Source organism: Taurulus bubalis, assembly GCF_910589615.1.
Source record: "Taurulus bubalis genome assembly, chromosome: 10".
Lineage (NCBI taxonomy): Eukaryota > Metazoa > Chordata > Actinopteri > Perciformes > Cottidae > Taurulus > Taurulus bubalis.
In genome coordinates, this window is record NC_136598.1 from 22,061,657 (window position 1) to 22,083,353 (window position 21,697).

A 21,697-nucleotide genomic window follows, 5' to 3' on the forward strand; every position below is an offset into this window, starting at 1 on the left:
GGTACAACAGTGATTCATGAAGCTTTTACGTTTAAAAACAGCTGTCAACTCGGTCTGGGAAAATCCTCTATCACTCTGTTGATGATTTATTTTCAATTGCAAGCAGAGGAAAAGGGTAGTTAGCAGGAGAGAGTACAGCTGCTGTGGCTGCACAGAAAAATAGAGAGCAAAATTGGTCATATTCACTACTACATTTATTAATATCTACAAATTCAACAATGTCTCTCTAAACTTTACAAACCCCCCAGTCTATCAGTGGCAGTGTTTTCTCCTATTGTCGATATAACTGAAGATGTAATTTTCATGAAAGTCGTTGAATAAAACACAGACATTGTTAAAATAATACAGTATTGTTAGTTTTGGTGTGAACACTCTTCTTTGTAAAGCACAGTTATATATCCAGAGTGCATATAATAATGATATGGCGTTCTACGCTGGCGCTTAGCTTCTAATTTTAGCCGACAGAGCAAACACAAGAGGCCACTGCTGACAAGACTGCGCACACACTCGAGAGTGGGAAATTATACTGAATGAGCCATGAGTGGGACAGAAAGAGGAACCGCCAGTGATTATATAAATGACATGTGTTGAGTGTTTTATGGATTCATGTTTCTTGTAAACGCCGTTGTAAATCACTTGACACAGCCTTCACGTTAGGTCTCTGTGTGCACATTTGTTTTTTGAGTGCATGTGTGAGATTTCTCTTGTGCATATATCTGTACGCATACATGTGTGTCACTGTATTCACTGGATTCAAACACTGATTCGGGGGAAGGATCAGCACGTACTGTACGAGGGAGAAGAGTACACAGAGAGCGGGAGATAAAAAGAAGGTGTGTTCCAGTGGCAGATAGGCGTGGATGGGAGACTCTAAATTGATGCAGGTAATGAGTTACAGATTAATGATTATCTAAATCAAACATGCCCAGATAACATATTCTGTCCAGATAATCACATTTAGGTTACGTTCCTCCAAAATCCAGTTAGGTTAGGTTAAATACAGTGGCAGGCCGTGGATTTTCTACCTGTGGCTTCACTGCCGTCTGAGTCATAGTCTCATCAGCTGTTTAACAGCTGGGTGCGGCGCTGGTTAAATATTAGGTTAAAACTCTTCCCTCCTGCATAAACAGTACAATTTAAAAATGGATTTCTTATTTTCTCTACAGAAGTTATACTTTATGTGAGTTTCTCTGACTCTTCTTTTTAATGCATTTCTTTGTAATCCCTCATAGTTGACTTTGTGTAATACTGTTGATTGGAGGAAGGGAGCGTAAGAGCGAGCGGCGAGGACATTGAAGGAGGGGAACGTTAGGAGGACAAAAAGCTGCGATAAAGGGAAAATATAGAGAATGTCGTCTGGTCTGAAAAAGCCTCAGCGAGGCTGGAAAAAAATAGAAAGCCGAGGGAAAGACAACTTAAGCCAAAGTCTTTATCACGATAAGAGGTAAAGGGCAAATAAAATGAAGATTTAAAGGACAATCATTTCAGTTATAGAGAAGCTACTGAACCAAACAATTCATCTCAGACTCATTTCAATGATAAAATAGCAGTTTAATTTAAAGTGACGTCAGCATCGACAAGCGCAGCCTCGGTACACAAGCTATGTTTTCAAAAACCTCATTGGATCCAATACTCAATGGAAGACAAGAACAAAAACACAGCAAATTATGTTTAGAGAGCAATTAATCCCTGTAAAAATACCAAAACACAGCTACTTAAAACCACCATGAAATAACACAACTTGAAAGTGATTTTTTTTCTTTCCTAACATAATCTAAATCTCCCCCACATTTAAAAAAAACACACCATGCAACATGTGTATGCTCAGTGTGTGATGTTGTCATTCCCAAACCACGAGGTAGGGAACGATGACATTTACCTTTATTTACTTTCACGGCCCATCATTTGATTCATATGACAACATGACATTTCAGAGTTAATCTCTTATTTAGGGTATGTTTGCCATTTCCACTCAAAACCTTGTTGGTCCTTTATAAACATTGAAAACATGTCCCTCCATGGACCACTAGCAGTTGCTGCAGAAACTCCCACACACACACACACACACACACACACACACACACACACACACACACACGCACACGCACGCACGCACATTCAGACACACATGATATGGACAACTATAAAGGGATTTCACATGATGAGAAGATTTTCTACGGTATAGAGAGAACATGGAGGATTGGGGAAAGGGGATTGGATTGTAGAGGAAAGGAGAGGAAAGGGGGAAAAAGTGAGTGTGAGTGTTTAAGGATGGAGTAGTTACTTAGCAGCAGTCGTGAAGGTCATTTTCTGCAGCGGACTTTAAGTTGGGTCAAGCAGTTTGTGTGTGTGTGTGTGTGTGTGTGGGGGGGGGGGGGGGGCAAACAATTGTCCTTGTGCATAAACGATCTGCCATGTTGTATTTTTAGAGCTATTTCAGAGTTGCATGTAATATAATGTAATGTGTGTGTGTGTGTGTGTGTGTATATGTGTGTGTGTCCTATAATAGAATTAGCTGTGCAGAGAGGTGACGTTGGTAGACTGGCATCTGTTTGTTTGGGAGACACTTGAGAAGCTGTGAAGTGACAGGAAAGGCTGCTTGGCACCATTGAGGCTCACGCAAGTGTGTTTGTGTGTGTGTGTGTGTGGGGGGGGGGGGGGGTGTGCTCAATCAGGAGAAACAGAAGGCCCTTTCACACAGCGTGTTCAAGGTGGGAATGTTGCATTATTACGCCTCGCCCTTCAGTGTAAGAAGTACGGGCACGGAACGGGAGAGAAGGAGCTATTAACAGAGACGCATCGACGTCTGTGAAGGTGCCTTCAGATGAAAAGACATTTAAAAGGTTTGCTCGTCGCTCAGCACGACGTCGGGCGCGGGGCATAGTGCAGACACTCGCAGAGGCAAAGTGTAGATTCACTGTCAAAAAGTGGCAATGTGTCACATAGAGCTGTTCTCTCAAGGTCCATGGTCAAAGTTGAAATAATCTGGCGTGGTGGGGCTGCACACACACGCAAGATGCAAGTGTGTTACAAGACACGCCTCTTTTGCCAACAGAATGCCGACATGCTATCTGGGGACTGACTAATTGCTGCAACCCAATAACAAAAAAAAAAATTCCGATTTTTTTTTATATACATGTACACTGATTTTTATGTTTTTAAACTCAATATGTCAAAACAAGACAGCAATCTGGTGAAGGTTTTTTAACAGTAGGTAGATTGAATGGTTGCTTGAATAAATAACATGAAAAATCGAAATAATTAAAAGAGGGTGCACTATCCGAGCGTTTGTTTGAGGATACGTATGGATTGGGGACTCGTGACCTCAGTGTGGCGACGGCCGTGCAAACACATATAACCGTGTTTCAAATTGAAACAGATGATTCAAGGAATAAGGACCCGCCTTTGTCATATACGTTTATGCAAGTAAATCCCTCCACATACACTGAGTCTTGCATCAAGTGCCTCCACCCACTGGCACACTATGTTGCACCCTATCTCACATGCATGTTTATTCAAGCTCATAAGTGCACTTGCACACCGCAGTGTGTCTAACAGGAACAATCTCACACCTGTGTGTGTGTGTGAGAGTGAGTGGGAGAGTGAAAGAATGAGGGGAGGGGGCTTGAAAGAGAGTGAGTAGTGTTTTTGTGTGTGAAGGTGAAGAGATACAGGTGTCTCATTCCTCCCCTTGATGACGCACGATAGGGCCCTAGTGAAAAGGCAGAGTCACTGCAAGTGTGTGTGTGAGGTAGAGAGGGAGAGTGTGTGTATGTGTTGTTGCAAGTATATGTTTTTATTTTTGACAGCTGATCTCTCGGGGACATTTGATGGTCCAGTTGAGTTTGTTTGTTCGCCTCCACGCCGGAGTTTGTAAAATCCTCCGGTGTTTTTTTGAGCGCCATGACCGCACATAACTAAAATAAAATACAAATCTACCGAGGCTTGAATCGGGTGGGAGTCAAGGGATACAACACAGTCTGAGGGGTCCTACAGGCCGATCCTCTGGCAGCTGTCCGGTTGCTATAGCGCTGATCACACACAGGAAGAGCAATGCAGGAGGAAAGAGATGGGACCTTCCGTTTAATTGTTGTTTTGTCGCCGCCGTTTCCTCGGCTGGATCTATTCCCTGGCTGCTGTTTGAAGCATCTCATCAACTGAGATGTCTTTGTCTCTTGTCTTGTGTGAGGCATTTCTCTAATTATCATGTGAACAAAGAGTCTCAGGCGCTCCATTTCAGCTATGCAACAAAATGATCCCCTCTTACTGTTGTCACTACTGTCACCCGGACGAGCCGAACCAGATGTGCGGCGTGATTCACCGTGTGTGTTTCTGCTGCGTCGGCCTTTCATGTCGCTCGCGTAGTTTTATGTCGGTGTCCTTGTCTTGTCAGCCACGGGAGACTCTGGTAACTCACATGGCGGTTTTTCACTTGACGTGAATGTTTGTTTTGTCCACCTAGGTATCAGAACCTTTTCAAACATGGAGTCATTAAATAAATAAGGAAATCAATGCAGATAAGACACAACCATGAAGCTGTTTATTGAGACAGATGAAAGGTCACATGTCAGAGCTTCATTACTCTTCCAATGGGGCACAAAGTTGATACAGGTTCTGGTATTACTGCAATGAAATGAAAATAAATATTTTGTTATGCACTTATACCTGGGCTTTGGGTATTGGCCAATGCTAGCAATGTTTAATGAATGAGCTGCCTCACTGTGTGGAAGTGACTGGTCATTCTTTTATGTGAATGTTTGAGTCATCAGGTTTGACTTAAACATTGCTTTTACCAAATAGACACTTAAATAGTACATAAATGTACTCAATTGTTACTTATTAAAATAATGAAATCCAATCCGTTTCTAATACTAATGCTTCGACATTTAGTAAATGCTCGTATTCACTTTATTGTTGCCAGTTAAATGAGACGAGCAAAACCGCGTCAGTTGAAAATGAAGCTGCAGCCAGAATACGGTTAGCTTAGCATAAAGACTGGAAGAAGTGGAGAACAACTAGACTTGTCTAAAGGTTAAAAAAAACCCACCAATGAGCAACTCTCAGGAATTATATATTGTTTGTTTAATCCTAATATCAATTAATATTCAACAGTACAGACATGAGAGTGAGTGGTAATACGCGTATTTCCCAGAATGTCAAACTATTCGGGAAAGAAGAACAGGTGGCCCAAGATTGAACCGAACTCTTAAGATCAGTATATTCTTAGAAGACGTCTCCTTCAGCTCTGATAACTGATCTGTAACTGAGGAGTAAACCGGCTCTGGCTGCAGCCGGAGAGGTAGATTGGAGAGAAGATGTGGCACCATGCGATGATGGCAGGCGGCAAACAAGAAATGCAGCGTGAAAACAAAGCCTGTGATGTATTTCCCAGCGTGTCTGTGCACAAAAGAGACCATGTCAAATTTGTTAAAATTGTAATTTTTCCATGTGGTGTCATTTAATCTCCTTGCGTTTTGCGAGGTTACATTTCAATTCCAATGTCCTTGGCAACAGCACAGCAGGCAATAGGCTGATAAGCCTGTTTGAATTGAGATTTCACACAGTGGGATTGAGTGTGTGTGAGAGAGAGAGAGAGATAGAGATAAAGCGCAAGAGAGAGAAAGAGAGAGAGACAGAGAGGGTGGGTAGGGTGTGCATTCATGTGTCTAGAAATAAAATCATGAAATCAAGCATAGATGGAACAAGGTCGGAGAGATTAAAATAAGATTATTAACATGGTAGAAACAAGGGCAGAGAGAGATAGAGGGAGGCATACGGTAGAGGAAGAGGAGGAGGCGGCTCTTGTACCAACTCCAGCCTATCAGACGGAGGAAGGCGGGGTTTAGCATCAGGAAGGAGGGAGCAGAGCAGCAGCAGACACAGAGGAGAAAAAACAGAGCATGTAAGAGAAGCAGGGAGAGGTGGGAAGGTAGAGGTAGGTAGACAGAGATGCAGAGCCACAGTGTGCGTGTCTGCGAGGCTTTCAGTACTCTTCGTCCTCCTCGTCAGGCACCATGATGTGTTATGGAGCTGCGGTGCACAGATTTACTGCAGATGCAGCCAATGCAGATAGAAGTTCACCTTGAGCCGGAGTCCAACAGTGCCACTCTGGACCCCTTGGATTACAAGAAGTGCTCATTGATCCTAAGACCGAGATGAACAGAGGTTTAACCGGATCTCACAACCTGCCAAACCAAGAGGGGCTACAGAATCTTTAACTTTTGGATTACTGGTCCAGACTTGCACCACAACGTCTGACGGAGAGGCTCTGGAAAGACAGACAGACAGACAGTGCAGGGCCAGATATCAAACAGGTACTTGCTTTGGCAGAAACTTGACAGCTGTCTCCAAAGCAGACAGCATACAGAACCAAGACTGTGACATCCACAGCTCACACTGGAGCCCCGCAAAGCCACGACCAAGCAGGTCCCGCAGCCCAGGGACCCTGGAGCCGGCCTGACCTTGGACCGTCTGTCACCGGAGCCCCTCGTGGCACCGGCAGAGACGTCCAGCATGTCTCAGACCGGAGGACGGTTCCACAACAAAAAGGCCGGCATCCGGGCCGCCGTGATCCTCATCGGACTCCTGCACAAGTCTCGCAAAGCCAAAGAGAAGGAGAGAGAGAGAGAGAGGGAGAAAGAGGAGAGCGAAGGGTGGGTGAAGTTTGTCCCATTGTATCTTCTGATGAGGTAGAAAACGAACGGCTTAGGGAGCAGCCGAGAGTCTGCAGTTTAATGTGCAAAACTTTATTTGCTTGTAATGCCTTTGTTATTTTCGGGGCACGGGGCACTTTGTGCTCTTTACAGTCCAATGAATTTACATGTGCGGTTTTATATTAGGTCTGTTTTATAATAGGTTCTTTTTATTAGAGCGTGCGAGTCTTGTGCGTACCTCAGTCAGTGGAAATGACAGACGGGGAGGAGAGAGAACGGTATTGAGGATTGTAGGTGAATAGAGGTTTGTTCTGAGTGCTTCTGAAGAGCAAACAAGAGGGAGTGAGCCGACAGAAGCAGAGCTGTGGCGAGGAGAGAGAGGCACATGGGAAAGAAAAAAGAATGAAGTGTTAAAAGAGACCGATGTATCGAATGAAAATATGCAGAGCAAATATCATCCACTTCTCTATTTGTGTCTTTCTATGTCAGGTTCTGAAGAGTTTTTTTCGCTGCACACACAAGCATCAATGGACATGTGTTGATACCATGTAATGCTGATGAAACTGTCATTAGTGCAGCGTGAACGGGGGTGTGTAAGTTGGTGAACAGGTGAGCTGCAAAACTACAGCAGAGAAAAGAAGACGGTGTTTAACTGCACACAAGCAGATGTTGAAATGAATTTTTAAAAAGTGTCTGGCAATCTCTTGAGGACCTTCAGACATGCTTCTATAATGACAGGAAGACCGTTGATGCCTTACTTCTTCAGAAAGTGCCACTCCAAATGCACCTGTAAGGGGATTGTCCGTGTTGTGTCGAGTTGGTCTTACTGCTCATACTACCTCCAGATGAGTGCATGTCAATATGACCCCTGGGAAAATCCCACCTGGTAACAAGCAGTGTGTGAGGTAGACAGGGTCGAGACTGCCAACACGTCGCTCCACTAAGCCTCCCCCGAGGGGAGGACCTGTTTTTGGCCGAGCAAACATTATCAGCAATGCACGGGCAGTTAAATAGGAATCGGAGCAGAAGGCTGAGTTTGACTTTTTTTAGTGTTATTGTGGTGTAGGATGCATACAGTGTGGTCTGGGTTAGGCGTGTGTGTATGAGTGTGTGTGTGAACATCTGATATGCAGCACTGAATGCACTTTGCTACTCTGTTCTAATAGCCTGGACCAAAATAGGCTACATTGAAATAGACTGTAACTCACTTTGCAAATGCTGATAAGTTTCTCTGACCTCCGGGTGTTTGTGTGTGCGTGTGTGTGTGCGTGCGCGTGTGTTTTATTTAGTTTCCGATAGTGTAAAATTAACCCCTGGCGGCGAGGCTGGATTAGCTACCACACACACCGGGCAACTGCCCCAGACCTCCTGGGGCCCTGCAGGTTCATTGTGTGACAGCTGGTTTGTGGTGATTTGATTATTTGTCAATTGAAATGATATAGACCTGTAATATTACCTTATCCTGAAGTCTTGGTCTGTATAAGGAATCAGAACCTTTATTATTTTAGTTCACAATACGCTGACATTGTGTATATTGTGCCTTTTAATTGAATGGATTGGCACACACAGCAATTTGCAGCTTAGTGATTTTCCAACGTTCAATAAGTGGTAAGTTCCTGAGGCTGACGGCTGCATGGTACACACACAGCGAGAGCGAGGAGAGGGGTGGTCAGTCGGGGGCCCAGCCGCGCTCTATGTGCCCCGGGACCCCTGATTTGATTAGCCCAGCTATGCCTGGAGGTCATCACATGTGGTAATGCAACAGTACAACGTTTGTCACACAGATGCACACAAATACACACTTTATTTGCATGTTTTTCTACATGATTAATAGGTTTTGATTCTGCATGTTGTCATAGTACAGTCAGGTTTGCAGTCCTTTCAGCCTAACTGTGAGCCCACCCATTGTGCCAAGGTATTTCATGTCCTTGAAGCAGGCTTACTCTGACAATGAATACAAGGAGAAGTGAATTACCAAATAACAACGACATAATAATAGGGAACACTTTGCGTAGACTGCTTAAAAAAAAAGAAGGTGTTTTATTGGGTTTTAACACAAACTGACTTTGCAGCAGAGAATCTGTGAAAATGTCATTTTCACTCTTTGTCCACGATTTTTCCGCTTTCCCACAAATAGGGCAATATACACACAATATACACACCTACAGGAATGCAATCTCGCTCCTTGCCTGGTTCTTCTGTGTATTCCTCTCACTCTTAATCTCTGTGCTGATAGAGCCATAACGTACACGCGCCCTCCATTAAGTTGAACCGCATGAGGCCTGCTGCCTGTATTCAAATGTTTATATTACCCTCCATGCATTAATATCCTCCACAGCCCATTTATCTCCAGCTGCAGCCCTGTTTTTTTTCATGTGTGTGCTTGTGTGTGAGATGTTAGTTCCATAGTGTGTGTGTGTGTGTGTGTGTGTGTGTGTGTGTGTGTGTGTGTGTGTGTGTGTGTGTGTGTGTGTGTGTGTGTGTGTGTGTGTGTGTGTAGCTATGTATGAGTTGTGTTAAGGCAGTTCTTACAACAACAAGGGACAAGCGGTTATGGTTACATTTCCCTCTTGGGTTGTGGTGCAGTCGGTGGTAAGAGAGAGCGAGAGAGAAAGACTGTGTGTGTGTGTGTGTGTGTGTGTGTGTGTGTGTGTGTGTGTGTGTGTGTGTGTGTGTGTGTGTGTGTGTGTGTGTGTGTTAATTTATGACGCCAGTGTGTTTTTGAGACCTAATCTATAATCCCAGCATGGCGCTTTCTGTTCACACACTGTGTTGCCCACCCTTTAAGATTAAAAGCTTTTAATGTCACGACGTACCATCAAACAAGATGACATGTATTTTGAGTAGAGACGAGACACAAAATACTCCTTTTAAATGGTCAGAAATACATATAGCCTGACTGAATGTGATTCTTTATTAGCATTATCATTTGGGTTTTGTTTTTCAGCTGTTAAAGACTCAAGGAAACTATTTTAAAGGGAAATACCTGAATTCTGAAGGCACGTTTCCTGTATTCAGTATCTTAAAGCAAAGGACTTAAAGGATTCAGACCGCCAAATATCTCACACAGCTGCCTCCTCATAAGTACTTGAGCAAAATATTTGAAGTAAGATCCTTGATTTTAACATGAAAGACTGTTTATTTGAATTCACTTCAAAGTTAGTCACTAGGATACAGTAAACACTAGGATACAGCCTTCTGCCAGTTAGCTTATCTTAGCTTTGCACAACGACTGAAAACAGCTGGCCTGACTCTGTTCTGTGTATGGATTCAACTAGTAAGATATAGCATGTTAATTAATTGGCTTTAAAGGTGTGATCCAGCTGCTGACATACTTTATGCTAAGCTAAGCTAACTGGCTGCTGGCTCAAGCTTCATATGCAATGTACAGACATGAGAGTGGTATGAATCTTCTCATCTAACTCTCAGCAATACATGAAATAAGCATATTTCCCAAAAATATCAAACTATTCCTTTTTTTTTGACAAAACTAATAATGCATGCACATTGATCCCCAAACCACGGATATATTCAAATGGACAACATTTTGATCCTCGTCTTCTTCAGGTAAAAATGTAATAGCTACGCAATAAAATCCATTAATTCCAAAAGCAGTGTACCTACATGATGATGAACTGTTCTTTTACCAACAAGTCTCAGTGACTATTAACAGTCTCCCTTAAAATCAAATCCCTATTCCGATCCATACAAGGTCTTCCTCACCTTCTACATTTATTATTTATGAGAACACCTGTCAAAGTAATGATGAGACCAGACACATAATAAAATGTGCTGATGATTCAGTTGTTAGTCAGCCCACACGGATGGGGTGGAGTAAGATCACCGGCCTGTGGAGGAGGACTGTGTGTAATGGCTTGGCAGGTCTCTCATCCTGCTTAATGTAGCAAAAACTAAGGACATGTGTATTGATTTAAGAAAGTCGTCCTTCACTGCTAAAATGACTGTTATAAAGGGAGAGGAAATCGAGCCGGTGGAACAAATATTCGGGCACAGCTCTGGACACAAAACTGTCTTTTATAATCGATGGAGATTCTCAAAAAGTGAAGCAGAAGATTTTCCTCAGGATAATGAACTCTTCAAAAAAAAAGCTTTTCTGCTTTGATGATGTTTAAGCTTGATCTTGTTGTCTGACATGGACATCTTTGCACAGACAGGAAGAGCCAGAGACAGCTTATAGATTGTTGGACAGAGAGTTTGAGCTCTTGCCTCCAGGTCACTGCTAGAAAAGGAAAATGCCTGAATGTTGTCTTTGAGTGGATGACTATTGATATTCTGAACATGGAAAACTGTACGCATGTTAATAGCTGAGATATTGCATTTTCCACATTTGTACTTTATGCAACCACACATTTCACAGTCTTCGTTTTTCTCATCTCTCGTCATCATTTTAATCGTTTGTTATGGTCTCGCGGTTTTGTGTGATTGTCCCAGTTGTCTGATTTATTTTGTTTTTCTGTTTTAAACCCTGCATGCATATCATATTTCCCTTTGGAGTAGATAGATTGATTTGATTTGACAGTTATGCAAGTATCTCAGCAACGGTCCCTGAAGAAAAAATCTCATCAAACACTAGTCGGTGGTCTATTAAATATCTCTTTGAGGGTCCTTAATAAGGAGGAGTTGAGGAGCTTCCGCAGGGCATGACAACGGGGGCCGTTTTCACAAACATTATGAAAACGCTCCCAGAGAGATCCTCACTTTGCCAAAGAAATTCTACCAAGAGGCATTTAGGAAACGTGTTTCACTGAGTAGTAGTAGTATTAGTAGTATGTGTTTTATTCAGTTCATAATTACAAACAATACAATAAATAAAGCCACAATATAAAGTACAAAAAAGGAAGACTGAAAAGGTATAGGTAGAAGCATAATGCTTATACATTCCTATCCTAAATTCTTATCAATTAAATCAGATAGTTAATTTGATTTAAGACAAACAAAATAGTGTGAGTACTTGTGGTTTACCCCATTGCTACGGTGTATTATTTTACATTTGTGTGATTGGTTGATGGTTCCTTTGTTTCTTTCCAGACAAGGTGTAATTAGCAATACTATTTTACGTAAGAGCATCTCCGTCGAGTAAATCAGTTTCTGTGATTGCTGGTCAGTCTATACATGAATAGCAGCGTTGGTCGTCATATAAATCTATAAATCAGGGAACACTGTTGTATTTTTCCAGTTGCCAAATATCTTATTTTTGTGGCCACTTTTCATTTCTGGCATTATAGCGTTATTGCATTAGAGTGGGAGATGTGAGCACATCTTTATTGAGATCGACCACAAGCATATTATCCCTGTAGCGTTTCATTAACCCAGCACCATTCAGCGTTTTGAGACTTTTTTTTCTCTCCTCTTTGTCTCTCAGCCATGTTCAAGAAACTCTTGAACTTCTTTCCATTTTTTTTACCATTAAGAGCTCTTTCAAGGGCTGAAAGGCTTTGTGAATAACTTGTATCTTTACAAGGATCTAGTCCTACAAGGATCTACAATACAACAAATCTTCTTAGAATTTTGCAGAAGCGACTCTTTGTAATATTAATCTTTCATGGATACATTACCAGAAATTGAGTGCTGTCTCCCTTTGAAGAACATGGTACACTTTTCAAACAAGCATGCACACTAATGGTGAAGCTCTTTTCCGTTAAATTGACCAGCTCAGGTTTCAGAGCCTCAAATACAGCGTCCAGTTGGGCTCATGGAGTCTTTGTTAGTGTGTCCTGCGGTAGCCATGTGGTTATTGAAATGTTTTGAGCTGACCAACTGAGAAAATAAATTACACTAGCAGCTGGCGGCAGCTAAAACCCATTCCTCCGACACACAGAGTCATCTGTGACACTGCAGCCAGCCGGGCAGCCGTCCACAAGAGGGAAATGACCCACACCCATACACACCATTCCAAGAATCTCTGCAGTTTCTACTTCTGTTGTGTGACTGCACATTGGTCCAATCTAATTTATTAACAAATGGGCAATGTCACACTGGCTTACGTGAAGAGCAGATGAACAGCTGGTGGCTCTGTGGCTGTTGCTGACGTCGGCTTCTGTTGCTACCGCTGTCAAACTTTCTGCTCTTACTCGTGGTCATCTTTTAAAGAATTGTCTTTTGGATGGAGAACGCCGGCTTTTCATTTATAATCAGCGAAATGACAACTGTACATGACTGATTCTATTTGTTGTTGCTTTTGCTGCTTGAGCAAACAAGACTTGTTTTAAAAACGCTGTCTGACTTTTGAATGTTTCCATGTTAAAACGAGAATCCTATATATCTGTAATATTTGATGGCTGCATACATGATATTAAGCCTGAACACTGAGGCAGTATTGCTCTTTAATTGCAGTGGAGAGCTAGTTAGCTTTAAAATAATAAATTTGAGTGTTTGATCTTACATTTTTCATTATTTAGTTTCTGATACAACCCTATTTGGCTGCTTAGCTGGTGCATACTTCAACAAGCAAGTCGGTGGTTAGATACATTCTTTATTGTATGACTGGCTTGTGGGAGTGTAAACCTCCAATAATGTTCATAAGGTGAAGCAACGTGATGTTAACTAATGAAGAGCTTCCTGACCTTGGAGGTGACCGGGATAGCCAGGCATGCTAATATGCACACTTTATGCTCGTGTGATTTTAGTTTTGGAAATGTAAATGAAAAAGATACCGTTTAAAACTCTTTAAATGCAAAGCATCGCTCTCATTACAGCCACATGCTCACCTCTTCCACATGTGGAGGAGTCCAAAGCTCGACAGACCTGTTGTGTCTAGTTGTGGTTGCTCAGCAGTGATTGTTCATGAAGAGGGTCTATGAAGAAAACTGTCTGTGTTTTGTTTTTTTATCGTTCCGCAGTCTGCAGAAACAATCTTCTTTGTAGGTAATCATTTTTCCCAAATGTTTTTCTTCAGATATAAGATTCCAAACATTTTCTCTGTGAGAGAAAACCTCATCAGGCAGCTGCTCTAAAAGGGCAGTCTCTCCTGTTGCTTTTCTTGCCCACCTTACACAGTTTTTCCTCGTCCTGTCCCTCCTCTCGCTGTCAAACCTTCCTGCTCCGTCTGTTTAACACAAGCGCTTTTTATTCACTGAGTCACTCGTATTTCCATTCCCCCTTCTCTCTTTCTCCCCCTCCCTGTTTTTCCTCTCTACTCTCAATTACTTCCTCGTTTAAACTCTCTCTTGTTCCTCTTGTGAGTTTCACTCCTTTTGTGATTGGCAGCTGCAGGGGGACCTCTAGTATAGTCTCTCACACTCACACACACACACCCGTGTGTGTTTATGTGTGACAGCCAGCCTTGTCTTTGGGTGTAATGGATGAGATTGCATTGTCTCTAACAAGTGTCCAGAGACCGACCCAAGACGGCCCTATTTACCCAGCTCTGCACAGGGGATTGAGAGTGCTATTTTTAGTTTGCAGAGATTCATTTATTCTCTCTCTCTCTCTCTCTCTCTCTCTCTCTCTCTCTCTCTCTCTCTCTCTTTCTCTTTTTTTCTCTCTCTCGCTCTTTCTTTTGATACCTTGCTCTGCTGCCTTCTCCCTTTCTGCAATCTGCCTGACATTCATTCATTGTTTGCCTCACCCTCTCTGTCTTCACATCTCTCTCCTTTTTTGTTCAGGACTTTTCTTGCTCGTGTGGTTATCACTGGTGGAGATGGTTGGGAAGAGAAGTATTCAATGTCATCTGAGGGACACTTAAGTCTATTTTCTCCCGGACTCAAGCCAGTGAGACTGGGTGAGATTGGGCAGCGATAAAGAGGAACCGGATCCCAGAAAATGAATAGGATTAGATAGGATTTATGACAGATCCTGTGATATGATAGAGAGCGTCGATGCCAGGCAACTATGTTTGTCGCTGTGACGCTGAGAAACTGAGCCAAAGGTCAAAAAAAGTACATTTAAGTTCTTGTTTATTACCGCTGTCCAGGGTTAATAATGAAACACCTCGCTCTTCAGGCGAAGAGAACGTGCACACTCACCACGTGACAGATTTATGAGCATTTGCAAATAGCAAACAATGAAAGAGAGAGTGGTGCGTATTCCCATGGAACACCTTTGAATAACATCCAGGAGATGTGCACGTGCAGACCAGATATTCTGAAAACAAATTGAATTGAATTGAAAAGAGAATGACACCTCTTTCAATGTTGAACCCAAACAGAATTTCTCTACATTTTGTTAATTAAATGTCGATGTTATTCAGGTGTTTACTCGGTCAAAAGGTTCCATGTTTATGCAACTACTAATGCATTACAGTAACCAGACTATCATCCTTGAGGAGCTATCCAAAGAAATTGCGATTAACTGCATGAAGCACAAGCGTATAAAGAAACAAACATTATTCAGCCTGTGGCCTTTATCTGTGTCTCCCTGCGGTCGGGAAGTGCGTACAGGTAAATGTCTATCAAAGGTCTCTTGGCACCATTTGTGCAGTGAGGCACAAAACAACACTGACATTTCAAAGGTAAGACAAAAGCTGCAGTACGTAACCTTTCCCTGGCTCGGGGTGTTTACTCTTTGTGTAGGAATGTGAATCCAGTGTCAGAGAAGCTGGCCATTTAGCCTGTTGATGATCTTCAAAGTCAGTGTTTAAGTCAATAAATTGGCTGCGGTAGCTGTTATGTTAAATGTTACAGTTAAACCATCAGAGTATCATCCAGGGTAACAAATGTACGGTACTGCAGTATAATTAACCTTGTTTCTTTGGGAGGAATCAAATGGCACACAGACACACACACACACACACACACACACACACACACACACACACACACACACACACACACACACACACACACACACACACATGTTTCCTTGGTGGGGCTGTGTGTGCCTGGAGAGGGCGAGACCTTCACTGGTGTCGGTTTAGTCCACCACTTGGATTAATTACAGGAATAATTGAGCGTGGAGAAGAGAGGAGCGTCATGTCTGGACTGTATTGACTGGGCTAATTGCGGCACTGACTAACTCATGGGTGCCAAGAAGTATAATAGGTATTTAGTTCCTGTGTTTAAATTGCAATTTAAAAGATAAATAGACCTACCAAGCACAACTCAATGGAGTGGCACCACAAATATTGGCTAGAACGAAACCTTGGCTGAAAGAAATACCTGTCTGCAGATCTGATCAACTGAGACTGAAACCGAAAACCTTTTGGAAATAAAAACTCAATACCATATGGTTATGAGTCAGTGACGAAAACAGTGCGGAGGTGTGTGTGTGCCAGTGTGATGCTTTGCATAATGTAAATATGGTGGTTTTTGTACTTGCAACAAAGCACACACACACAGAAGTACACACACATAATCCATTGCCTTTCTTCTATTATCAGCAGGGCAGTCAAATTAAAAGGTTATTTGCTTCCTCTTCTTTCTGCTCTGTATTTCAAGGACTAGTTGTTCTTTGTACAAATATAATTCATTTCTAAAAGAAATGAATTATATGCACTACCTGCATGTTCCTCTTCCTGTTGTTGATAATGAGTGCTTCAGGTTGTCTTGCTGGACAGTCACATCTCCTGTCCACTGTCATTTTTGTATCTATTCATATCACAGTAAGCGAGAGAGAGAGCGAGGCCTGGCGTTCCCACAGGAAACAGCCGGTGACTTGGAGGGCAGTTGCCTCCTAATTATTGCTCCCCTGACCTCTGCACATATCTGAGATGCCTGTACTCCCCTGTTGGGCAGCTGACTGACTCATACATCCATTGGTTACCTCTATATGTGGAGCGGACTTTGTAACCAGGATAGGCGTATATATAGTAGATCGTACAGGAAGAAATACTGTCGAGGAAAGACGTGAGACAAAGTGATTTAAATTGCTGCCTAAAGACCATTAAGAGATGTGATGTACTTTCCAATGTAACAGAATATCTTGCCACCACAGAGTCAAACAAGGTTCTCAAACAAGCCACGCCCTAATGCATACCTGCTTGTTTTCTATATTCCTTTAAATGGGATAAATGTACAGTTCTGAATAGTGAAAATAATGCAAAAATGTCTTATATTTGCTTTCCTTCTAATGGACAGCAGGGGGCGTTCTTTTAGTAAATGATGGTCCCTTTAGAGTAAAATAGACCATAATGCAGGGTATGCTTGAAGGAGTGGCTACCTGGGGATTGACAGGTTGCTACCAAGGCGTTGTCCAGTCTGGAAAATTCTCTGTGTTTTCGTCTTACAGGTTTAACCCTTTCACAGTATGTTTGAAGAAGAAGTGTCCCTTATGAATGCAAAAAAAAGAAGAAAAAAAGATGGCAGCGGCCAAAATGCTGAACATGAGGCTTTAAAATCGTAGACCACAAATCAATGGATGATTTCACAGAGGCAGTCACACTACATCCATTTCTAATATACAGTCTTTGAGAGAGTCTTTTCACCTCTTTAAAACCAGTCATAGGAATGTCATTATTTCTGTAGGTGTTTGCTGAACATTGTCTCGATGATTGATTGATGGAAACGTTTAGTAATCACCAAATTTAGGACAACACATCCTCAGGGGATCATAAATGTCTGCACCAAATTGTATAGCAATCCATCTTATAGTTCTCTTGTTTATGATTGTAAATATAAACTGAAGGGTCAATCAACAGCATTCATTAATCCCACTTATATCTTCTGTCCGACGTGTTCACACTCGTAACTTAATTAACGTTAACGGTTATTTAAAGCAACAGGCATCGCCTTCCCTCCATGCCTCCTGTAGCATCAGCGCCTTAAAGTGCTTATCAGAGCTGTAACTGTCACGTCAAATATGTAATGTTGCGGAGGATCTTGCTGTGCGACGTGTTTTTTCATTAACAGTCTACTATTATATACATCAGTATTGACGGGTCCTGCCATCCATGCTCTCCACCTCCACACAACCCTCATCTTTCTCCTTTTTCTCTGTCTCCAATTACTGTTGTATTAACTCTATTAGGCAAACCATCAGTTGTGTAATTGGCCAATTGGCATAAGGATCAAGCTCCTTATCAAGTTTCATAACAAATATTAAACCCAACTGGAAACCAGAGTGCGCGGTAAGTCCCCCAGGGAGAGGAGTCATATCCGAGACCCGCCGGTCACCGTCTTGTGTTTTTCTGTTTCTATCCTCTCTGCACCATCACCCTGATTTTCTGTTTTCATCCCCCTATGTGTGGAGGTATTGTTCCCTCCATCCTCCACCTTTTTTTTTCTTTCTCACACACTCTTTCCCTCGCTGCGTCGCGACCTGTGCCTGAAGTCCTGCTGTCCTGATTTCATCTCCAGGGTGTGATCAATACATGAAATAACAGAGATGTATTACCATCTCTCTATCTATCTATGTGTCTCTCTCTCACAGATACACACACACACATTACTGGCATCATTAGATAAACATGATGACTGTGTAGATGTAATTACGGTTGAATCAACGATAATCAGCTGCAGCCAAACGCAAGCAGGATTACAGACATGCTGCAGAAAGGTACATCTTGTACTAGTTTGGATGTAAATGTGGGGCACGATCTGCCCTATTTTTGCCTTGCAGATTTACAACCACTTAATCTTAGCTGGAGGTGACAGAGGCTTGAGTTAAGTTACACTTCATTCATTCACTCGGGGAGATTTATATCCAACAACAGCAGTTTCCCTAAAAATCCTTTAAAGAGCATGTTTATTGTTTTGGATTAATAAATTCTTCAGAGGTGACTTCCCTGTTCTTGGCAGAGCGCCTATAGCCAGAAAATGGTCACACGGACCAACACAGCTGCCACAAGTTCCCCGCAGCCAGTATTTACTGTAATTGTGCGGCAACCGCTGCACTTCGTCTTGCTGAGAAATATCGGCCACTCGTTGTTTGCATCGGTTCAGAGCCCGAGGTCTGGATGCAATTTGACCTTGTGATTTCATTTCACAGCGCGGGTGCTTATTTCCGCGATGCCAACATCGAATGTATCAACAGAACTGATTAGAACAAAACATTCAATCAAAAATCGCCAATTTATCCATTGAGTCATAGCTGAAATTGATGGCAGAGCAGCTCTTGCAGCAAGAGACCGCTGTGTCATCATGCTTTGTATCTCATTGTTGTGCCTCCATTGCTTTCACTTTCAGTCGTTATTTGTCTTATTTTCCTTTTTTCCTGTTTTTGCCAACACATTTAAAATGCTTTAAAAAGTATTTCCTTTCCTAATCCAATCAAAGATGGTCGCCAGGAAAGACATATGTCCTTGCTCGACACAACGAACACATATAAAAGTTCTCTTTTTGTTGGAAAATATTAGATAATATAAAGTAACATCAGTAAAGAGAACTATAACCAGTACAACATACAAACTTCAGCAAGGACAGATGTCCTTTCTGGCCACCATCTTTGTTTAGCTCTGTGTACGATAACACATGAGAGGCACAAACTGGGGCGGCCTACTAAAAGCCTGATCACACCATTACGTTCTACCTTTTTACATACTGTAAGCGACACACTACTTCCTACGTCGGCTGTCAAAATTGGCATTGGACGTAAATTCTTCAGGGTACTGAGTCATTCGATGAACCTTTTTTAAAGTGTCTTGAGTGCATGGCTAACCCTCTTTCCTCTGTTCCCTCCTGTGACTCACTTTCCCCATGACCTGTTCTTCCTAAATTGTTTCTTTGCTTCATCCCTCCTGCTGTCCCAGTATGTAAGTTCACTCTCTCCCTGTCAGTGAGTCAGTAGCTGAGACGTAGCTGTTGTTTCATCACTACAGAGACAGCAGCTCCTCGTCTTTCCCTCTTTCTAAAACAGCATCTCTCTGTGTGCGGGTGTGAGTTAGTGTGTAATACAGAAAGAAAGGTGTCCTCCAATACAGGTCAGCTGTATCGAGGCACACAGCAGGGATCGTCCCTAAGGACAGTGGTCTTAACAAGCTTTTCCTTTTCACTAGTCAGCGGTGGAATGTCCTAATTACCCCAGGCTGAAGGGAACAATGTCCAGCAAAAAAACAAACATGTTTTTTCAACCATCCTGGTCTGTCTTCGCTTATGATGCTCATTCAAACTCTGTCCACACTTGGCTACCTTGATCTAGCATACATTAAACACACGGGGAGACACAGTGGTGCATTGTGTGAAAGCAGAGCCTGTGGAAAGAGCTGGTCTTTGTCTGTTTCCATCATTTTGAAGAGGAATCAGGGCTTGTCCTGTAGCAACTATGTGAGACTACGCGTGCCTTGTTTGGGCATTTTTGAGCCTCAGGTAGATATTGAGAGGCTATGACAGTCAACACCAAAGACTCTTGTTGATTCAATTCAACGGAGCATCAGGGTAGATTTTCTTTCTTTGTATCACTGTGAATGTGTTTGTGCTCACTACTACTTGACACGGCGACATCCTCAAATGGAGAACGAGCCGCTAATGAAAGGAAATAAGTGGCATATACATTTCGCATTGGTTCAAACTTGTCTTGTCCTTCCCTCCAGTAAAGCTAAAGTGATACAGCTTTCCACGCCGGTAGAAATACAGCTTTTGGTTTACTGTTACTTCAGAGTGGACATGTGCCTTCAATGTGTTGTGTCCATTAGACCAGATGATATAAAACCTGATATGGGCTCCTGTTGGTCAGTATTAAAATAAGGATTTAACTAGATACATGAAGTTAAAAGGCTTGCGCATAATATGGTTATGGGATCAGATATCAGGCTTTATATGACTACCACTTCACATCCAACATGTTTTACAGGTTGGTAGAGAAAATTTGGTCTTAAGTGCTTTCTGCAGCTCAAAAGAAGAGTGGGAGAGGGTTCAATACAGCTGTGCTCTTTTATCCCTTTGTATTTTGTTTTAAAACCCTCGTGACGTTGACCATGCAAGATATGTGTCCATCACCAACACAAGTATCCCATCGGACAATGCTCCAGTGATAAACCGCTGGATTTTATCCATCTTCTGGCTCTCTCCCAGTGACAGCTCAACCTTTCACATCTGGGATCATCAATGTGCACTCATGCTTCTGAGTTCACTGCACAGGGGTGAAAAAGAACAAGAGTGGAGATGAGGCTTCAAGGACTTCTCTTCACGTCTCCTGGGACTCAGGAGAGCAAAGGAAAACAGAGAGAGCCATCTGACACTTCACCACCTATTCCCAATAGGCTAGGCTCTCTGGCTAACTTTAAAACCCTAAATTATTGCTTTAATAAAAGTTATTCTGAAAGAAATAGGCTCGATGATGTAGCACTCATGCGCTTCGTAATTATGTCTCGTGATGCAATGTACTTTTTCTTTTCTTTTAAAGAGCTACAAAACAGGACTTGTAAGCTAAATAAAAGTTTTTTAGTTTTTTTTAGAGGAATTATATTTACAAAATGTTCCTTAATTTGCTCTATGCATCTAAGTTACCCAAAAGGAAGACATGGGACACATGGCAAATGAAAAATCTTGAAAAATGCCTTTTGCAGTTAAATGCTAAATGCAAGTGACCAGCAAGCCATATACAGGATATGCATATAAGACATAAATCAAAGGGGAAATAATGCTCTCCACGCTTAAAGGGAGGGACAGTTCATCAGTCTGCCTCCTAATCAAATTACTGTCAGAGTGTTTTTGACATTGAAAAGAAAACGGGTGACCTTTCATAAAATCTGTATCATTTCACTGAACATAAATCAATGTTGCTTACTCCTCATTTTGATCTCCTCTCTCCAGGAAACAGGAGCTGCTGAACATTTCCAACGTCCCGCTGGGAGAATGCCCCCCCTCACCGCCCCGCACTGCACCGCCAAACATGAAGGTAGGAAGCACACGCATGAATGTTGGGACATACATGTGCACACACACACACACACACACACACACACACACACACACACGCACACATTTTTAGATATTGATTTACAGACTTGTTATGCCCTTTAGACCTTCAGGCCCATTAGACAATCTATTGATTGTGATCATCCTCATTGAGAAATCCTTTTAGTAAGCAAAGCTGTTCAGAGACAATGACAAACTGCAGTGTCAAGACACTTTAAGGTTGACACGACACATCACTGCATGTGAAGGCAAGTAAGACGTTTACAGTTTTGTCCTGTGTGATTGAGAACGAAA

General features: G+C 42.3%; 1 protein-coding gene across 2 annotated transcripts in view; it reads left to right on the forward strand.

Annotated features, from left to right (window-relative positions):
- Positions 1-6,513: 6,513 nt before the first annotated feature.
- Positions 6,514-21,697, forward strand: part of LOC306742723 (rap1 GTPase-activating protein 2-like) — a gene marked incomplete at its 5' end in the record, with an annotated part of 35,138 nt that continues 19,954 nt past the window's right edge. For both annotated transcript variants that reach the window (XM_079225133.1, XM_079225134.1), the window contains 2 exons: positions 6,514-6,653; positions 21,299-21,383. In XM_079225133.1, the coding sequence (XP_079081259.1) occupies positions 6,514-6,653; positions 21,299-21,383 (225 nt within the window). The remainder of the gene's footprint in view (positions 6,654-21,298; positions 21,384-21,697) is intronic.